Source organism: Oryza glaberrima, chromosome 1 (genome assembly GCF_000147395.1).
Source record: "Oryza glaberrima chromosome 1, OglaRS2, whole genome shotgun sequence".
Taxonomy (NCBI): domain Eukaryota; kingdom Viridiplantae; phylum Streptophyta; class Magnoliopsida; order Poales; family Poaceae; genus Oryza; species Oryza glaberrima.
The window spans coordinates 35,298,690-35,317,700 of record NC_068326.1 but is presented as its reverse complement, the minus strand read 5'-3'; the positions used below and the strand labels follow the sequence as shown (position 1 = coordinate 35,317,700).

The 19,011-nt window shown below is 40.5% G+C and overlaps 3 protein-coding genes across 3 annotated transcripts; 2 read left to right on the top strand and 1 right to left on the bottom strand.

Moving 5' to 3' along the window:
- Positions 1 to 126: 126 nt before the first annotated feature.
- LOC127779232 (CLP protease regulatory subunit CLPX1, mitochondrial-like) lies at positions 127 to 5,834 on the top strand. The gene is made up of 15 exons (XM_052305972.1): positions 127 to 896; positions 2,033 to 2,094; positions 2,181 to 2,281; positions 2,411 to 2,490; positions 2,567 to 2,617; positions 2,748 to 2,822; positions 2,890 to 2,967; positions 3,412 to 3,468; positions 4,011 to 4,081; positions 4,211 to 4,310; positions 4,445 to 4,549; positions 4,750 to 4,812; positions 4,899 to 5,021; positions 5,092 to 5,250; positions 5,451 to 5,834. Exons 1-15 carry the CDS (start codon positions 216 to 218, stop codon positions 5,517 to 5,519), a joined length of 1,875 nt encoding a protein of 624 aa, XP_052161932.1. The 5' UTR covers positions 127 to 215; the 3' UTR covers positions 5,520 to 5,834.
- Positions 5,835 to 6,297: 463 nt separating this feature from the next.
- Positions 6,298 to 8,944, top strand: LOC127779242 (protein TRIGALACTOSYLDIACYLGLYCEROL 5, chloroplastic-like). Its single transcript, XM_052305979.1, has 3 exons — positions 6,298 to 6,552; positions 7,946 to 8,120; positions 8,393 to 8,944. The coding sequence occupies exons 1-3, from the start codon at positions 6,417 to 6,419 to the stop codon at positions 8,487 to 8,489; spliced, it is 408 nt and encodes a 135-aa protein (XP_052161939.1). The 5' UTR covers positions 6,298 to 6,416; the 3' UTR covers positions 8,490 to 8,944.
- Positions 8,945 to 10,144: 1,200 nt separating this feature from the next.
- On the bottom strand, positions 10,145 to 15,087 carry LOC127776027 (KH domain-containing protein At1g09660/At1g09670-like). Its single transcript, XM_052302349.1, has 7 exons — positions 14,468 to 15,087; positions 13,795 to 13,880; positions 12,963 to 13,108; positions 12,523 to 12,639; positions 12,312 to 12,428; positions 11,455 to 11,598; positions 10,145 to 11,357 (listed from the first exon to the last, which is right to left on the bottom strand). Exons 1-7 carry the CDS (start codon positions 14,575 to 14,577, stop codon positions 11,205 to 11,207), a joined length of 873 nt encoding a protein of 290 aa, XP_052158309.1. The 5' UTR covers positions 14,578 to 15,087; the 3' UTR covers positions 10,145 to 11,204.
- Between the last annotated feature and the right edge of the window lie 3,924 nt (positions 15,088 to 19,011).

The window sequence follows — 19,011 nt, the reverse complement described above, 5'->3', positions numbered from 1 at the left end:
ACCAGCGTCGGGGATGGCGTCCACGTCACCGCATCCGACGGTGGAGATCGACCCAATCAAATCGCGCATCTCACTTGGGCTTCCGGCTTTGTATAAAGCCACTTCGCCCACTTCCCACTTCTTCTTCTCCTCCTCCCTCCCCTATCTCCTTCGTCTCTCTCTCTCTCAACTTCCACCACCGCATCGGGGATTCCTCCTCCCCTCACCTCATCGCCATGTTCCGAACCTTCTCGAAGCTTCGGGAGGCGGCGGCGCCACTCACCGCCGCGGCGGTGCGGAGGTGCTGCTCCGGAGGCGGCGGCGGGCGGATCCGCGCGGAGGCCAATTGCCCGCGCTGCGCGGCCCACATGTCGGTCCAATTCTCCCTCCAGCCACTCCCGACGCCCCCGCCGGCCGCCGCGGCTGGTGGCGGCGGCGGAGATGGGTCGCAGAGCCATCACCATGACGGAGCGAGCGTGTGCCCCGCGTGCAGCGCGGCGTTCCTGTTCCGAGCGCACCGGATCGAGCCCCTGCGCGGCGCGTTCCTCGAGATCCCTCCTGGCGTCGGGGGCGAGGACGAGGACGCCGCTAGGGAGGGGTTCGGCGATCGGATCAGGAGGATGATATCGGAGCGCCCGCCCGACGATTTCCCGATGCCGCCTCCTCCTCCTCCGCCGTTGCCGCCGATGCAGCACGTCCCGCCGCGACAGCGGAGAACGCCCCGGAGGAGACTGAGGGAGGACGGAGGAGGAGGCGGTGGCGGAAGCAGCGGGGATTCCTCGGGAGGGGAGGGTACGAGCGCTGCACCGAAGAGGGAGTGGTGGGGAGGGGCCACTCTGGGAGAAGAGCTTCCCACGCCGCGGGAGATGTGCCGGAGGCTCGACGAGTTCGTCATCGGGCAGGGGAAAGCTAAAAAGGTATACCCATTTCAGCCCAATTTCGTGTCGTTTGGTCTAAATTGAGGTGAGATCCTTGTGATTTGGTGCGAGTGTAGTCGTGGGCGATGCAATGTGCTTCCTTGTACAGCCCGGTACGAACAACTTGGCTTCGATTAGGTGAATTTTCAGGTGTTCAGTGAGCGTCTGTCCGAGTACTTGTCTGCTGACATAATTGAGTGAAATCATGTCTGTCCAGGGCAATGCCGAAATGCACTGGACTTGAAATGCTACCAGTTCGTGCCTTAGCTTAGAAGTCACCGCTCTTGTTTTGTGGTTGCTTGCCGGTTGGTTCTCAAATGGCTCCCAATTTTCACTTATTTTGGTTTGGTAAGAAGGTAGTTGGATTAAATTTTGTTGATAAATTGTGGAAATAGCCATCACTGAGTCAAAGCTCTGGCTTTTCCCACTTCATTAGCTTCAAACCAAAAGGGCATGCTCCCTTGCCATGAAGCTAGAACAATAAATTCCAACAAGCAAAATCTTAAAATTCCATTTGTTTGGTCTAGGTTCTTGAAGGTGCTTGTCAAAATTGGGTGAGCTTTTGTTGATTCACATTTTAACTGTGTAAAGGAACCACTGCGGCAAATGCAGTTCCTTCATCTTATTATGGTGCATTAGCCATGTACTGTGGCTGCTTTTCTAGGTGTGCAGTTCATATAGTAGCTCACATCCTATCTGCGAATTTTGGTAGAGGGTAGAGACTGCAGGAGTCCCTACAAGAGTGAGTTCTGGTGATTGAGAAAATGATGGCTGAATGAATGCAGCAGTTGCATGATAGATCTCCATCAATGCTGCAGATTGCAGATCAGTAGCCCCTATTGGATTGGCAAATTATGTGGATGACTGTTTGATTTTTAATGATATCATGCTGTTGGTGTGCATGAATGTGCCATGAACCAAATTTGGCTTGAGTTACTCGTGCTATTTATAAAAATCTGCAGATACCAGATTTGTCTCTTTTTGTTGGTGGCTTGATGCAGAGCATCTTGTTATAATGAACTGCAAATACTTTCGAACAGAACTTCACTGTAATAAGTACTACCTTATGATTCTTTTCTGAGTCAGATTTAATTTTGGCTTACTTATCCTAACACATTTTTTTAAAAAAATTTCAGGTCTTGTCGGTAGCTGTATACAATCACTACAAGAGAATATATAACGCGACTGTACAGAAAGGGTTAGTCTTTGTCTTAGCATGTCTGCATATTTTTGCAATTCTATGTTCTTATTTTTGATGCATGCATATGCTGCTGCTGTATCCAGGTGTTCCACCAATTCTGGGTGGCTAGACGCTGCAAGTGATGATCAAAATAACATAGAAATAGATAAAAGCAATGTGCTTCTAATGGGTCCAACTGGCTCAGGTCAGTGATTCTAAAGAAACCTTCCATATATTTTATATAACTTTTTCAGGAATAGTGGACAATGTATGAATAGATTTACTTTAAGGTGTAGCTGGCAGTGACATTTCTCTTCATGTTATCTGCTAACAGGAAAAACATTACTCGCCAAAACACTAGCACGCATTGTAAATGTACCATTCATTATAGCTGACGCAACATCATTAACACAGGCAAGTTTACTGATTTTAAAATGTGTTTAGGGAACTTTAGATGAGGGTATAAACTAAAACTGGCAACATTTTGCAGGCTGGATATGTAGGTGAAGATGTAGAGTCGATACTGCAGAAGTTACTAGTGGTATGTTTAGCTGGTTAATGGTTATTAATGCTTTTCCTTCAGTCAATTAATTGTATTATACATGTTCACTGTTCAGAAAGAAATTCAAGTCTAATCCATGAACCTCTTAACGTTCTGAATTTGTTTCCAGGCTGCTGAATATAATGTTCAAGCTGCCCAACAAGGGATAGTGTACATAGACGAAGTAGATAAGATAACAAAGAAGGTACATATTTTCTCTTGGCTGAGTAGCCTTTTGACTGAGAAGTTTCTCACCAACCACCATATTGCAGGCAGAGAGTGCAAATGTTAGCAGAGATGTATCTGGGGAAGGTGTTCAACAAGCACTGTTAAAAATCCTAGAAGGAACTGTAAGTGATCATGCATGTTATTGGTTCACCCTTCTTATCATTCCAATGCTTGGAATAATTTCTATTTAATTGCAGTGGATAAAATAGTAAAATATGAATTGTCTTTGAATTACTTGGACCTCTGATCAAATGACTGTCTATAGAAATTAAAGTGTTCACTTTACATGCATTATAAGGCCAAGGATTTGATTTATCAGGCAAGGAGTAGGCTCAGTGTAGTGCAAACCTATGCAACATCGTCATGGATTTTACAATAACAGCTGTTGTACAATGGATTGTCAACATGATCCTGATCTTGTTCACCTTTTTGCACTCTCTTGTAATTCACAGGGTAGAAATGGATGAAATTTACTAATTCAGTGGTAACTTTATTTTCTATTGTACATTTATGTAGAGGAGATAATGTAGGATGTTGACTGTTGTTTATACTTATATCTTATACAGGTTGTTAGCATTCCTGAGAAGGGATCTCGCAAGAATTCCCGCAATGAGAGCATACAGGTTACATACCCCACACGCCCTTATGCATTTAGTATTATATGGACGCAAAATGATCACTTAATAGTAAAATATTGAAATATTGTTTTTGTGTGTGTGTTTTTTGGGGACGTATACATAGTGAACTGAGAAGACTTAAAACTTGGAAAGCTTATTTTAGTTGTCAACTAGACTTTTGGTTGGTGTAAAATTGTCTCCACTCATTGGTTCTCTCAGAGAGTACTTTTTGATGAGAGATTTGTTCCGGTCCAACAAAAAGTACCTCGAGGTACCGGTACCCCACGGTACCAAATCGAACCAACGATCGGAAACAATTTAGTAACGTGAGGTACCGATACCTCGAGGTACTTTTTGCTGGACTGGAGCAAATCTCTTTTGATGATATTAGCAATGATCCACCGGCTGTTATATCAATGTCTAATAGCACAAAATATTTCTGTCTCTCGTTCTCTGCTCGCATGAGCAATGTGAACACTTGAAGGTCATTTCTATGTTGAGGGTTTTTTTGCGTGACAAGCCTATAACAGAACCTCATGCTATCGCAGATAGACACAAAAGATATTCTTTTCATATGTGGTGGCGCTTTTGTCGACTTGGAGAAGACTATTTCTGAAAGGTCTGCAGGTTTAATGATTGTAGTAGTCGTCTATTCCACAGAAATTGCACTTAGACATTTAGTGTCAATCAATTACTTGTCATTTCCATGTGGAGTGCGGACATTAACTCTGACATCTTGCACAAGCAGGCGCCAAGATTCATCTATAGGTTTTGGGGCACCCATTCGGACAAACATGAGAAGTTCTGAAGTGACTGATCCAATGGTCACTTCATCATTGTTGGAATCTGTAAGCATTTTGGAACCTTTGGCTAACTGAACTCCTTATGGTCTACTTGGTACCACCAATACCATGGAGCTGTGTTTCATCTTAAAAAAACTATCATATGGTCATGAATACGAAACCACGTGCTCCTTTGGCAGGTTGAGAGTGGCGATCTTGCAAGATATGGTTTGATACCAGAGTTTATTGGACGCTTGCCCATCCTAGTTAGTTTGACAGCTCTCAATGAAGATCAGCTTGTTCAGGTTAGCTTGTTCAGGAAGACTTATGCAGAGAAAAAAATATGCATAATGTTGATGGTTTATGCCTTTAATGTCATCTTAGTTCAAAATCATGTTTATTCTTCTCCATCACATAAACTTCTATGGCCATGAAGAAATCTATTTTATGTATTCTTTTGTACTTGCCTGCTGTAGCTAACTGAAATGATTTCATCTGCATTCAGGTTCTTACAGAACCAAAGAATTCTCTTTCCAGACAATACAGGAAAATGTTTAGCCTGAACAAAGTGAGTTCACATGAACTTAGGTGATAGGCTTAAGGTTTTCTTATATTCAGTAATATCTAATCCTCAATCTTGTTTTTTTCCTTCAGGTTAAGTTACACTTTACTGATGGTGCACTTAGAATAGTAGCCAAGAAGGCTATAGCCAGAAATACTGGTGCACGTGGTCTGAGAGCCATCTTGGAAAGCCTTCTATTGGAGGCCATGTATGAGGTAGCGTTCTATTGTTCTGTAAATAGTGACACAAAGCTTAGTTATACATTCTGACGCTTCTTTTAATCAGATCCCAGACGAGAAAACAGGAAGCGAACGAGTAGACGCTGTTGTGGTGGATGAGGAGGCAATAGGTTCAATTGATAGGCCAGGATGTGGAGCCAAAATTCTTCGGGGTGACGGTGCATTGGAGCAGTACATAACAAACACTAACATGAAGAATTCCATGGTAGGATACTTGATACAGTTCACTGAAAATCTCTTAATTTGTTATCCAATAGATCAAAAGCAATTAACTCTTCATTAAGTTTATCTCATAGTTGATATGGAGGAATCGTATGTAAAATGTTATAGGCTTATAGCACTGTAGGTGAATAAACAGAGGATTCGACTTGCTTCGCCGGGCCTAATATCTGTTTTCACTTGCAGGAAGCTAACGAGGGTTTGGCGGGTGAACTTGAAGATGCATATATGATGTCAAGATTTGTTAGCTTGTAATTAATTTGACCAACTTCATTCAACATGTAACATGGTCTCCCCCTCACTCACATCACAGCCGCTTGTTCTCTTACCATTTTTTTCTGTAATTTATTTTTGCTTGTTTTCTGACAAGCAAGTCTATAGCTCAATTTGTTGTAATTCATGTAAACAGGAGTTGCTTTTCATTGAGCAACCCTCCTGCAAAGTAAATTTGCCCCTTCTTTTTTTCTGAAGCCACCAACTGGGCAGTTTAGTTATTGGCAAAAGTATAAAGAATCCTACATACCATTGTTTCCTAGTACATGATATGGTGCCATTTTCCTGACATGATAAGCCATCAACTGGGACAGAGCAAGTTTCAAGTATTATCTGTGAAATAATGTAATGATGAATGATTTGAATGTCTCTGTTATGGATAAAGTAATGTAAAACACCTGAAAATCAGATGAAGTTCTGATTCTTTTTTCACGATAACTGAAAAGAAAATTTTAGGTACATGAGACTGGTGTTTTCATATAGCCATGTAAAGTTTGAAGATCAAACTAAATATCAGTTCATACTTCGAACAGATCAAAAGAAAAACAAGTTCTGCATGAACCACATGTTCAGGTTCAGGCTTCAGACTATAGAAATTGAGTCCTAGTGTGTTGCATAGTGGGCTTTATGCAGCCCAAACGCCATCTCAGGCGCGTAAAGCCCAAAGTGCACGAATCCCGATGCAAATCGGATGGTGATGGGGCGGCCTAACGCGTCTCCTCTCTCCTCCTCTCCCCGACGCTTTGCAGCGAGTCGCTGGAGAATAATCTCAGAAGGGTCTCCCTCCCTCCCACCTCCTCATCCTCCTCCCCTCCTCCGGTGAGCTCAGCTCCGGGAAGCGCTTGCGGTTGCGCGGGAAGCGCGCGGGCGAGGGAGGCCATGGCGTTCGGCGGCAGGAGGGGCTCGTCGCGGTGGGGCCTCCCGGTGGTGAGGTCGGAGGCGCTCGGCAAGCTGGGCCCCTCGTTCGGCATCGGCGCCGGCTGCGGCGTCGGCGTCTGCTTCGGCCTCATCGGCGGTAGGCAAGCGATTCGCCATCCATAGCCATCACCCGCGCTCCTCCTTCCTCCTCCTCTCGGGCACCTTCGGTAGGGTTCAACAAGGTGTTCGCGAGGGTTCTAGCAGGCTTCGAACTGCCTAGGCGCGCGTGATTGTTTCGTCCCGCTTCCCTCTCCAATCGGGGTGAGGCGAGCATGGGAAGTGCAAGTGCTTCTCTATTAGGTTTGTCCGGCATGAGCAAGTAGGTTAATTATCGGTGTTTGATTTGGAATTCTGGTGCTATCGCTTATCAGGTTAGCGAACTCAAATGGAGTAATTGGGGATTCTCTTATCACTGACACTTTCCACACTTCTTAAGCACGTGCACTTTCTCTTTCTCAGTGATTGAGCCATAGCCCCTAAATGTTGGATTGGAGGATTCTGGTGGAATTGGGTGTTTTGCCGTACTGTGGAGATTTCTGTGAAAAAACTTAGTGTTCTGAATTGGGCATACAGGTTTGATTCGGTCCATGTGAAAACCTGAGTTTATTGCCTTGGTAAACAACAGTGCAACCATCCAAATTTTGGATGCGGATGACTGATCATGAAAACTTACAACTCCATTGAAAAAGAGAATTAGCATGGCATATCCACGGAGAAAGGTTCTGCGGAAATATTTGTAGACTTGACATGCCATGCCGTTCTGGTGCTTAACAAATAAATCTCGGCGAAAACTTAATTATTAACTGTAATACAATTGGAAAGTACCAGTGGCAGACTGGCACTCCACTTGCTAAGAGCCATAAGTCTTCCATCCTAGATGGGGAACAATAATTTAGATGTGTAAAGGACACTTCGGATGACATCAAATGTATCCATCTAGCCTAATAAGGATAATATGTGTTTGTCAGGACTTAAACGTCTGAAAATCACACTAATATTGCCGTTCCAGATTGCCCTCCTCAGAGCAGTTTCTTTAAGCCTTCAATATTTCATTACATGACCTCTATGTTAACAGTAGTAAAGTAAGCTTACTGTGTAGTCATATTGAAGCTTGACCCTTGAAAGGTTGATGTTCTCTGCAATTTATGATTGCATATCAGTTTGTATGACTAAGATTTAGATTACTACGTGTCCTGTACATTTTGCTCATTTTTGGTAAAAAAAAAAAAAACCTTTTGTTCCATGTGCCAGCATTGAAGGTTGAACTGTTCCTCTTACTGTAATAATTAAAACTTCTTTTTTACAAAATTTACAGTAAAAGATGCTGTCCTCCTGAATATTCAGAAAGAAAACGCAGTTGCAAATAATAAACTATGTAGGAAGGAACTATGTAACTAAACCACATCTGATTTTGCATATGCCGATCACTGACATTGCTTAATCTCCCGTGATCTTGTTCTGTTCCCCCTCACTTTTATGTGGTTGAACAGGTGCAGGAATTGGGGCTGGATTCCCTGGTTTGCAGTTGGGATTGGGAGCTGGTGCTGGATGTGGGATAGGAATAGGTTTTGGCTATGGTTTTGGAAAAGGAATTGCATATGATGAGAACGGGAGATATTCAAACATCAGGAGATCATTTCAGAATTCCAGAAACCTTCCTTACGAGTAAGCAATCTCTATACAATCAACCTCAGCTCCTATTGTTCAACATCCTTACATCATACAATGGATTTGATCTGCCTATGTGTGACGGTGTGTTGTTGGAGATATCAAAAGGTCTGAACCTACTTTTGGTGGGAACTTTGTTGAATGTGTAGAAGGATATCAGTGTGGTCGTCCAACTGTTTTTAGTTCACTGTTCCTACATATAATTATAAAATCGACTAGCACGTGTTACCTCATCTTCATGATATAATTATCTTAAAAATCCTTTGCAGTGAACAGTTTGATATCCTATTTGACGAGATGATGGAGAGCACCAGGAAGCTGATCAAAGCGACATCAAAGGAGATCGATAAGTGGAGGCGGATGTAGATGAAAACAGCAGTACAGCACATGAATGAAGAGCTTGATATCCACTAATAGCTTGAAGCAGTACAGCACGTGCCTAAGCGGGGCTGAAATGAACCCCTTGCTTGCTTGATGTTACAGCGAATATGTTTTCTTCTTCAGGGATTCATGAGATATTCTGTCAAATATTCTACACCATTGGGAGCCCCAGAAGTATTAATCTGCAACACCATGTGCGAGGAGATGCAACACCATGTGATTGCGACGCCGTTTCGCATTGAAATATCCCCCATGGGCGTCGCTGTCTGTATTCCGTGCTCATCTGCAGAAACGCTATCTGTTTTCGTATTGAGAAATTTTGCAGAACTTACCTTTCAAAGGCTCAAAACACTCTAATCCTTCCATTACGTGTGCCTTTGTTGACTAGCAATAGCAAATGCTGTTTGTTTCGTGTTCTTAACCTCGTCTTAAGCATGCACTTTGTTCAATTAGCTATAGCTTGCTTTGCTAAAATACTCCCATATTTTGGGCTCAGTAACATGAAAGTGAAATCCATCATAGATGATATATATTACTCCCTCCGTTCTAAAATATAACAACTTTTAGCTCTCAGGATTTGTCCCAAAATATAACAATTTCTACACTAACATTCTCTTCCCAACCAATCATAACCCTCTACCATTCATTTTTCCCACCTACCTCCACTAACCTTCCACCATTCACTTCTACCTACTTTCTTAGTAACTATGTCCAACTCTAAAACTTATATTTCAGATGAAGGGAGTATTTATTAATTAATCGATGTCTCCTACCCTCATGGGAGAGGTTTGCTATTGACAACCGTCAATGTTAACGCGGGCCTCGAATTCAATATAAGAAACTAAAATCGGATGGGGTTATTATGAATTTGGACATGCTTCATAGTAGTAGAAAATATCCGTCCTAGATTCTTGTATTTTGAGACAATGGTAATACACGTCTGGTTTAAAAAAGAAAACAAGGCAATTCTAGATTATAGGGTCATAATTTCCCAGCACTTCCGACAGTGAACCTCCTTAAGGATGTGGTTAAACACCCACGGAATGTTGAAGTGCTCTTCTAGCCAAGTCTGCCTCACTCACTCTCCAAAGGCATACCATCTTTCACCATCAGTGCCGATCGATGTCATCAAAGTACACCACCACAATTTTAGTAGTAAGTTGGAAGATCAAAAGGCATCACTGCAATCAGTTTCACCAAGGCACTACTACTACACCAAATACCAATCCGGATGAATTGCAGTTCTGCGCCAGCTTTAGGAAACCTGACGGAACTTCAGACGAGAAAAAAAAAGGAGCACTAGTGTACTACTGTTGTTCTTCTTCGCTGGAACTTCACTACCGGACCACATGGAAAAAGAGCAAGATGATGGCAGGTAATCTAGGGCAAAAGATCCATGACGTTTTCTACTACGTGGCTACTCTGGCAAAAGGCGTGAAATGGAAAGCCTGCACAGCACAAATGATTGAGATTTGAGAGAGAGAGAGAGAGGTTCAGAGAGCTTTTTTCTCTTTCTTTCTCCGGTGGTCATGCATGCATGCAATGCCAGATCACCCCTCCTCCCCACATGCAGCCATGGCCGCCGGCACTTTAATGGCCAAAACTGCCACCGTGCACATGATCTCAACCACAGCATCATGCCCAGCAAACATGGAAAAGAAACCACTCATCACTCGTCACTCTGTCACACATGCCAGTGTATCACATTACCATCATCTTCTCACTCCGTTCCTCCAAAAAATCACAACTCACTATATTTAGATATATCTATGTTTCTGAGAACATAAATATATCTAAATATATAATCAGAAGTTGTTTTTTATGAAACGGTCACATTACCAACATCTTCTTCCTCGTTCCAAAAAGATAATCAACTTCTGACTATGTATCTGAACATAGATATATCTAAATATATAGTCAGAAATTGTTTTTTTATGGGACGGTCATATTACCATCATCTTCTCCCTCTGTTCTAAAAAAAATAATCAAAAAATAATCAACTTCTGACTATGTATCTGAACATAGACTATATCTAAATATATAATCAGAAGTAGTTTTTTATGGGACGGAGGGTGTAATAAATAACATGGCCAGTCATGCAGACAACAGTAGAGACTAGTAATAGCTGCTTACAATCGTCAACGGAGAGTTAATCAATCACCTTGATGGAAGCTCACCTCACCTGTGGCCATGCGGAACAAGAGGAGACATGAAAACGACATTGTATGAATGCAAATAATCATTAATGGAGGGTTGTCTCTTCAGCTATACTTGCTTCATTGCTTGGCTGTCTTGTACTAAGCACTAGCACACAAGAGCACCAGCCCCTTTGACAAATTACTACTATTTCTTTCAGGTACACCGACAAAACCTGATTATTGTCCGACACTTGGGATCCCAATTCTTTCTAGATTGGCCAAACCGGGCCTTGTTGTTAACTTACCCAAACCAATAATGTTAATATTCAGAAGTCAGATGCACAAAGAATAAATAATAATACCGTCAAACATCAAGCCCACAGAGAGGATCATTCACCCCCAAGGATGATAAAACAAGGCAGATCATGACAGGCATAGGCCAGCAGCACTGATGATCCCAACATATGCATCACCAATCATCTCCAGCAAAGCACAGCAGCATGTGATCAGACATAGAAACCATGACCAGATTTGGAGAATAATAATGCTTTCGGAACCGAGATCACCGCCCTGTTTTCGCGCGCTTCATCCCAGTGGAGTTGAAGGGGGATACACTGGGGCTCAGGTGAGGACTTGGGCTTTCCTCTCTCAGGGTGCCATTTAGAATGGCCAATTCCCTCAGTTGTTGCTTCTTGTAGTAGTCCATTGACTCATCCTGGCAAAAGCAGGCCAGATAACACCATATTAATATTTAACATGATGCGTTTAAGTTATCCAAGATGATGACAGCGAAGAAGAGCGGGGGTGCATACAATTGGTTTGAGAAGATCCTCTAGGATAGTCACAGCTTGGTTTAGACGGGTATCAATAATATCTGCCGGGAACTCTGCTTCCACAAGCACATGCAGCGGTTCATTCAGGTGCTCATACCCAGGTTTATCTCTCAGCTTGTCCTCCTGTGTTAGAAAAACATCAGGGCATTAAGCTCTAAATAAACTGTAATGTTGGCTGGATACCTCTTCATGTAGAGGCTGGACCAATTTCCATTATCAGAAAAGAAAACTATTAACTGTATTGTGAAAGATAGTTCGCCTCATCCCACCAAACCATAAGCATCATGTCATTAGCATGCCCTAGACCAATATCTGGGACAACCGAACCCCAGCAAAACAACCACAATGAAGTTCGAGCATTGATATGAAATATTTCTGGGCAATATACTAACAAGTTCATGATAGAAATTACATACTTACTGAGCCTTACGTTGCAGCTCATAATACTAGAATATCTATGCTATTGACATTGAAAATAGAGCATGGGTTTTTAACCTTAACTAGCATGATGCACAGCTCCTTCTATGTAACTATTGTTGTCTGGAGATTGTAATCTAATTCTAAGCCTTTAACCATGCAATTAATTGTATTTAATTAAGTAATGGTTGTATATCAATATGGACCAGCTGCAAGTTAAGATTAATTGCTTATGATATTGTAACGAAACAGATTAGGTGACATAATGATGACCATGAAAGTGAGAATGTCCTCTTTTTTTAATAAAACCTATATAATAATTAATAACAAAAACAAGTTACTGCCAAAAAAGTGTTTTTAACCAAACAATCATGTTAGAACAGGGAAATTACAGGGAACTACAGTGTGCATTTAGATACCTTAACAGAATCTTTCACTGAACCACGTCCCCGAATATAAACCCTACACTGGGTTGAAGCTTCAACTCTTTTGAGGGAGTTACCTCGTGGCCCCAACAACCGACCAACAAAGTTGTACTGAAAAACAACAAAAGAGTGCAAACCATTCATGATCTGGCATAGCAAGAAAGCTAAGGGAAAGCATGAGAAACATTAAAAAATCCAAGCGTACATTAGGATACTTGTCGACAGGAACATCTAGCCTCACAACTTTCTTGACAACAGGGGTGCCAGTAATTGCTGGAGGACCATTCCAGCCCATAGATGATGCTTGCAGAACCCTCATATTCTGAAAAAAAAAGAAAGAACAAGACACCGTTATACGATGAGAGAAGCTTCAAGGGTTGATAAGCCATGAAGTGCCATACTGCTATGGGTGTGAACCTGTAGTCCATGTCATGAACAGAGTATAAAAAGGCACTTATTCATGCAACAACTCCTCTGCATTAATTACGTGGCAATATATAGAAACAACATATCCAGCATGGAGAAATAATGATCATGCGCTTTCAGTAATATAACTTAGGGCACACATGTTATTTGAATGCATCAATGAGACATGCAGGAAAAAAAAAGTCAATGATAACCAAAAATAGCCAGAAGTTGCATTACCTCTGTTTGCATCCCTGACCATCCCTCCAGATCCATTGGCTGACCATTCACTGGGAGGCCAGGTAACCTCAGTGGGCTACCATGCTCGATTCTCTCAGGATCAACAAAATTATGGTTAGGTGGCAAAGAAGACGCCCGCAGAATCTCTGCATCAAATGAAACATGATCATGATGAGAAAATGTTGGTGCAGCCGCTTATAATAGTTTAACAATGGCAGTGGCAGTATATCTGCTTCCTATATCACGGAATGGGTGGGCGGTACAAGTTACATTGTTAGATTTGTATAATAACTTGAACTACTGTAGTAAGGATATAAAACACTTCATTCAGTTAAAGAATATGAATACAGTGCAGAGTGGACATTCTTACGATGAAATTTTTGGTTGACATAAATGCATCTATCGTACATAATGAAGTCGATTACATGCATTGTTAACGTAGCCTCTACTGGACAAATCAACTTCCTGTGAATTATCTCAGGAGTAGACAATAATATATGTGGTAAGTGAACTGACCAAAAGAACATCTAGCCAAATGTATCCTTTGTAATATACTCTTCTTCTGAGTTCTGATCTATCAACAGTATGATACCAACCCCCGCAAAAAAAAGTATGACCCTAAAATAGCTGAGGTGACCATCAAGACGTCATAGCATTTACTATAACTTAACAATCTGCAACCTAGACGGCTCAAAGGTGAACTAAAGATAGCAAATGGTGGTAACAAAATATACTACTTCATCAGGGCATTAACAAGATTAGGTTTTTAAACTGGTAAGGACCTATATAAACAAGCAACATTACAGTATTCACGAAAGCAAAGGAAACCGACCTTGGTTCAAGAGCCTGGTGCAGAAGGGAAGAACTTGTACAAATGGAGCTAATTTCTGCCTCTCGGCAAGCAACTCAGCCAGATATCTGCCACACAAACAATCTCATCAGTATAACACTAGTTACTCTGACTTTACTATTTCCATGAGAGAATTGAAATAATTAAACAATATTCTAAAATATAGAACCGTAAAATAACTATAAGCCCACAATGTAATAAACTCAAAAATAAGAACTTTAATAAGAAATTATACAGCAAGATCCATAAAAGAATATGGAGTACATGCGGCTCTTAACAATGAGCAATCTATTACACACAAATTTTACATCAAGCATCAGCCAAACAAACAAAAAATGGCTCTATCTATTCCTAATAGCCATCTTCTACTACCCTCACTTGCAAATCTATCAGCAAGCAATCACGAAAAGCCCTATTTCCACAGATCACTCCTCCACCAACATCGGCAGCATTGATCAATGCCAAACATCACATCCAGAAGGTCAGAATTACGCAGAAATCTCCACCGATGGCACCCGAATCTCGTACCCCCTCATAAAGATTTCCAGAAACAGGATCAAATACCTAAACAAAACTCGACCTAAAAATAGAGAGGAAACCAATCGCAGGAATAAAAAAATTAAAACAAAATCAAGAGCACGAAGCATGAACCCACCTCTCTCTTTCAGAGGAAGAATACCTCAAAGAACTGAGGGGGTGAGGAGAAGAATGGACGGGAGACGGCGAGTACTGCAAGGGCGAGGGTGGCGGAATCCTATCATCCATGGCTCCCCAACAAGCGGAAGGAACAACTCAAATACTCTCTACAAGACTTGCAAAGATTGGGGGGAAAGACCAAGAAACCAAGAACCGCAAAATTCCAACCCCCTAAGCAATCAAGAAAACCAAGAACAAGAAGAAGAGCAACCAACTACTAATCAAGCTATGGTGTGGAGGCCCTTGAAGCCACAAAGGAAATCTAGAAGAGATGGGAGATTTCCAAGAACCAAAGAGAAGAAGAGATATGTATAAGGGATAGATAGATGGGATTCTTCTATATGAGAAGAAAAAAACAGGAAGGTAGTAATAGTTGGGCAATCAATGATCACAAGCCCAGGCTGTGCAGGGTTGGCAGCAGCTCTTGGTTTTTGGTTCTTGCTCTCCTCTTCTTCCTCCCTTTCTCCTCTCCACCACAGCACACACCCACAAGGGGGAGGAGAGAGAGGTAGAGAGAGAAGGGGTGGGTGGGAGAAGGGAGGAGAGAGAGGTAGAGACAAACCCAAAGGAGGGCTTTGGATTCTCTCTCCCTGCAGTATATGTCGCTGAAATCCAGATGATTGAGGTCTCTCTTCTTCTGGAGTTTCCCTCTGTAATTTTCACAATTTTTTCTCCTTTTGTTGTTGGTTATGCTACGTGTACCCAGTAGATTGTTTTTGAAAACTAACAGGGAGAATTTTTGTGTTCATATACAAACAAGTTTTGTGGACCAACGGTTTGAATAGATGGTGCTATTCTGATTAGTTCATTAACATTGAGATCGACAATAGGCGATTTTATTACTATGAAAACACACCGTGCTAAATATTTAATACTACATTTGTTTAGAAAAATTGTATTTCTAGTTATACATATAGAGAACTATTTCAAGAACATTTGCATCTTAGTCATTTATGTAACGTAACTCATTCTCATGTTCATATTTTGCGCTTTTTTAAGTCGTCGCATTCATTTGGTGTTACCTGATAGGTAATTATGTCAAAATTTTCTTTGTCATTCATAAATACAATAAATATACAGTTAATGGTCCATTTTGTCTTCTAGCTAGCATAATATTTGCTCATTAACTCTTCACCAAAAAGAAATGCTATCAAGTACGCCTATGGAAGATGATTGTTGACAATGTTATTTGCACTAAAAACCGATTACATTTAGCAACAATAAAATTATTTTCTTACGCAACAGTTGTAACTTGTAACTTGTTACTACTACAAAAGACTTAAACATGTTGTTACACATTTTCTTTAATATAAATAACGAAGTATACAACACCAATCCAAAAGAATCCAAGGCTCTTAAGCAAAACCGCAAAACTGAATGAATGCCACCTAATATAACTAGTCGGTATGCGGGGTTCAGCATTGCTACCTCAATAAATAAAGAGTGTTTTTGTCATAAGCAAATCCTCCTACAATACCACGGGAAACATTACGATGTCTCTTGTTTTTTTGTACCCCTAGCCAAATCACACAAATTTAAAAAAATTCTCACCGAGTTAACGGAATCTTGGTGGCCGTTTGGGGACGGCGTTGACTCCTATAGTAGCAGCAGCTGAATCTGGACAGTGAAAACCGGGCTGCTCCGTCTCATCCTGGCCGTCCATTTCTTCAGGGCGATATTTCGCCGAGCAAATTTGGGTTGTTCCAATCATTGGTCTACGCTGGCCACCTAAATCAACCATTTCTTTCATTTTCTCTGAAATTGTTTTTTTTAACCTAAGCTTTGTGCGGCCGCCGCTTCCTCGGAATTAGGCGTAAAGAACCATTAATTAATAAATATATTTTTTGTTCACATTTCTGATATATTTGTCATGGTAGTTTGCTGCCTGCCAAAGCATGCGTGTAACCACTGTCATGGGGTTGGCCTTTCTCATCATTAATATTTTTTGCTAGATTTTTTTTATAAAAAAACCAGTACTCGATGTACTGATGGACACGTATACACACTGGATACAATGGGACAACAATACGGTGTTTTTTTGTATTTAGAAAAAAAAATATTGGCACACGCAGAACATGCATAATATATATGCTAGTGATCAGCAGCCTGCGAAAAAAAAAACATGAGCTCCAGTTAGGCACCTGGCAGGAGGTAGCTAACTACCTGAACCGGTTTTAATTGAACAGCTAGCTATGTGTGATTTGTATTAATCATGACCAATCATGGCTAGATTAATTGTTTAATGCGAAGGCTAATTTATGTATTATCGTGTGCTCTATCACGGTGAGTCGGTGACCATGGCTGGAGACAAACAATAGACTGATCATGGCTGGACTAGCTAGGACGGCGACATGGCCATTACAACCATGCGACTTCCAGGGTGGAGTAATTTGTTTCTCCGTGCAAGTCCTATTTGGAGAATTAATTCGAGAAAGTCCTTAATTGTACTTTAAAAAAATTGAACGGAGAGATATCTCTCCAGACATTTTCTTTAAAGAAATTATAAGTATGTTAGAAATTAAACACGAAATTTCAGAGTTAAAATTACACACGCATTATCAATGCACTATCAAGTATCTGGTGCATATCAGGTCCTTAATTGTACTTATAAGATACATAAATTGAAATATAAGTTGTTATACCCGTTCATCCTATATAAATTGAGAGAACGGGTTCGCATCCTGGACTGATCGTCCTTTGTATTGGTAAAAGAACCTCCATTCCTAATAAAATCGAAACCAAAATTGTTTATTTGATCCATTCTAAAGACATAATGATAAATGTATAGTACATATTGGGTATTTGGTATCAGTACGGTATCACATATAGGTTCTATATCACTAGCTATCCACCATAGGGTGACTAACTGACAATGTTCATATCCTTTAAAACAAAAAAATAAGTGTTTATATGTTGTCCAAGAAATCTCTGAGATTTTCTCTGCTGTAATTTGCCAGTCTGTCGCACACTAATTAAATGTAGAACTTTAATTGCATGATAGGGATATAAATATATAAATTAATATTTGTTAACGTTTAACCAATTAAGATAAGTGTGTGATGGGGATGCATGCATATTGTAGGCAGGGGTGGTTTATATATATATTTAAAAGTTATCAACATTTTCTTTTTGTGCTGGGCAAATTTACCAAATTAATTGAGGGGTATATACTTTCTTAGGACTATTTTGAGAACCCACTATCGCCATCCCAATTCAGTGGAAAGCTTAACACATTGTAGCGTACGTATGTGTTGTGTCCCACTGCGGAGGAGACACAAGCCTAATTAAGGTTCCTTAATCTCTTCTAAACCTTTAGAGAAATCATGGAAAATTTGAAGATACAATAAAACACATGAGCCTTTGAGCTTGTCAGTGTACACCTCCATTGAAAAAGATTAGAGCTAGAAAGTTGCCACCATAGCTAACCTCGTACTCTTTATGTAATATTACAGATTAACTTTCCAATGCATTAGCCTCATACTTGTCCTTTTCTTTTATTATACATTCTCTCTCCGTTTTATATTCTAAGTCGTTTGACTTTTTTTAAGTCAAAATTTTTTAGGTATAATCAAATTTATAGAAAAATTAACAACATTTACAATACTAAATTAGTTTCATTAAATTTTACATTAAATATTTTAAATATATGTTTGTTTTGTATTGAAAATATTACTATATTTTTCAATAAACTTGGTTCAAATTAAATTTTTTTAAAAAAAATCAAACAACTTATAATATAAAACAGAAGGAGTAAAATAGGCGACGCACAGATATCCCCCTTTATACTATCGTTCAAATCTAATTTAACGACCAGTCAACCTTATCTCTTTTTAAGTACCTATAGACTTGCGTTTTAATACTACGTACTGGCTGATTGACTTTTGACATAGCGCAATTCAGTTTCACTATCGCACGCTAATAGTACTCGTACATCATTCACCACAATAAATTGTACAGTACGTACTAATAATTAGATCCCTGATTAACGTTTGGTATGAACCCAATTTAGCGTCTACTATAATTCACAACGACTGTACCTAATAATTATAAGGTTTAATTTAACCACTACTACTAATTATATAGTACTACTTGAATATCGACAAACCCAATTTTCCAAAGCATAGCTGCGGTAATTTCCCAAAACATAGACCATGTCATTGTTACAAATATATATAATACCTTTTTCCTCAAGTATTCGTTGATAATGTATTATTTCAGAAAGCATCCTCAGTTAACCTAACTGCCTTATTCATCTCTTCTGTAGTAGTATTTTACTAACACTCAGCCAATCAACAAAGCCTTGCCGGTTTATATACGAACATGAGTCGATAGTTTTCAGTACTGAATGTCACTGTCAGACTACTTTTTTCTAGCTAAGACTAGGCCTTTGAGCTTTGTTACCTAACCCAACAGATGGGCCGTCTCTTTATGAATGGGCCGAAATTAAAGCCCAACATGTATGCTGTATGTTTCCTAATTCTGCTGCCCATAAAATGACAAATT

Excerpts from the sequence above, each read along its gene's own strand:
- LOC127779232 (XM_052305972.1), top strand. The coding sequence starts at position 216 with ATGTTCCGAACCTTCTCGAAGCTTCGGGAGGCGGCGGCGCCACTCACC. Across the intron at positions 4,082-4,210 it reads GAGAAGACTATTTCTGAAAG|GCGCCAAGATTCATCTATAG; the intron begins GTCTGCAGGTTT and ends TTGCACAAGCAG. Across the intron at positions 4,813-4,898 it reads AAATGTTTAGCCTGAACAAA|GTTAAGTTACACTTTACTGA; the intron begins GTGAGTTCACAT and ends TTTTTCCTTCAG.
- LOC127779242 (XM_052305979.1), top strand. The coding sequence starts at position 6,417 with ATGGCGTTCGGCGGCAGGAGGGGCTCGTCGCGGTGGGGCCTCCCGGTG. Across the intron at positions 6,553-7,945 it reads CTGCTTCGGCCTCATCGGCG|GTGCAGGAATTGGGGCTGGA; the intron begins GTAGGCAAGCGA and ends GTGGTTGAACAG. Across the intron at positions 8,121-8,392 it reads TCCAGAAACCTTCCTTACGA|TGAACAGTTTGATATCCTAT; the intron begins GTAAGCAATCTC and ends AATCCTTTGCAG.
- LOC127776027 (XM_052302349.1), bottom strand. The coding sequence starts at position 14,577 with ATGGATGATAGGATTCCGCCACCCTCGCCCTTGCAGTACTCGCCGTCT. Across the intron at positions 12,429-12,522 it reads CTGTCGACAAGTATCCTAAT|TACAACTTTGTTGGTCGGTT; the intron begins GTACGCTTGGAT and ends GTTGTTTTTCAG. Across the intron at positions 11,358-11,454 it reads AGGATCTTCTCAAACCAATT|GATGAGTCAATGGACTACTA; the intron begins GTATGCACCCCC and ends TGCTTTTGCCAG.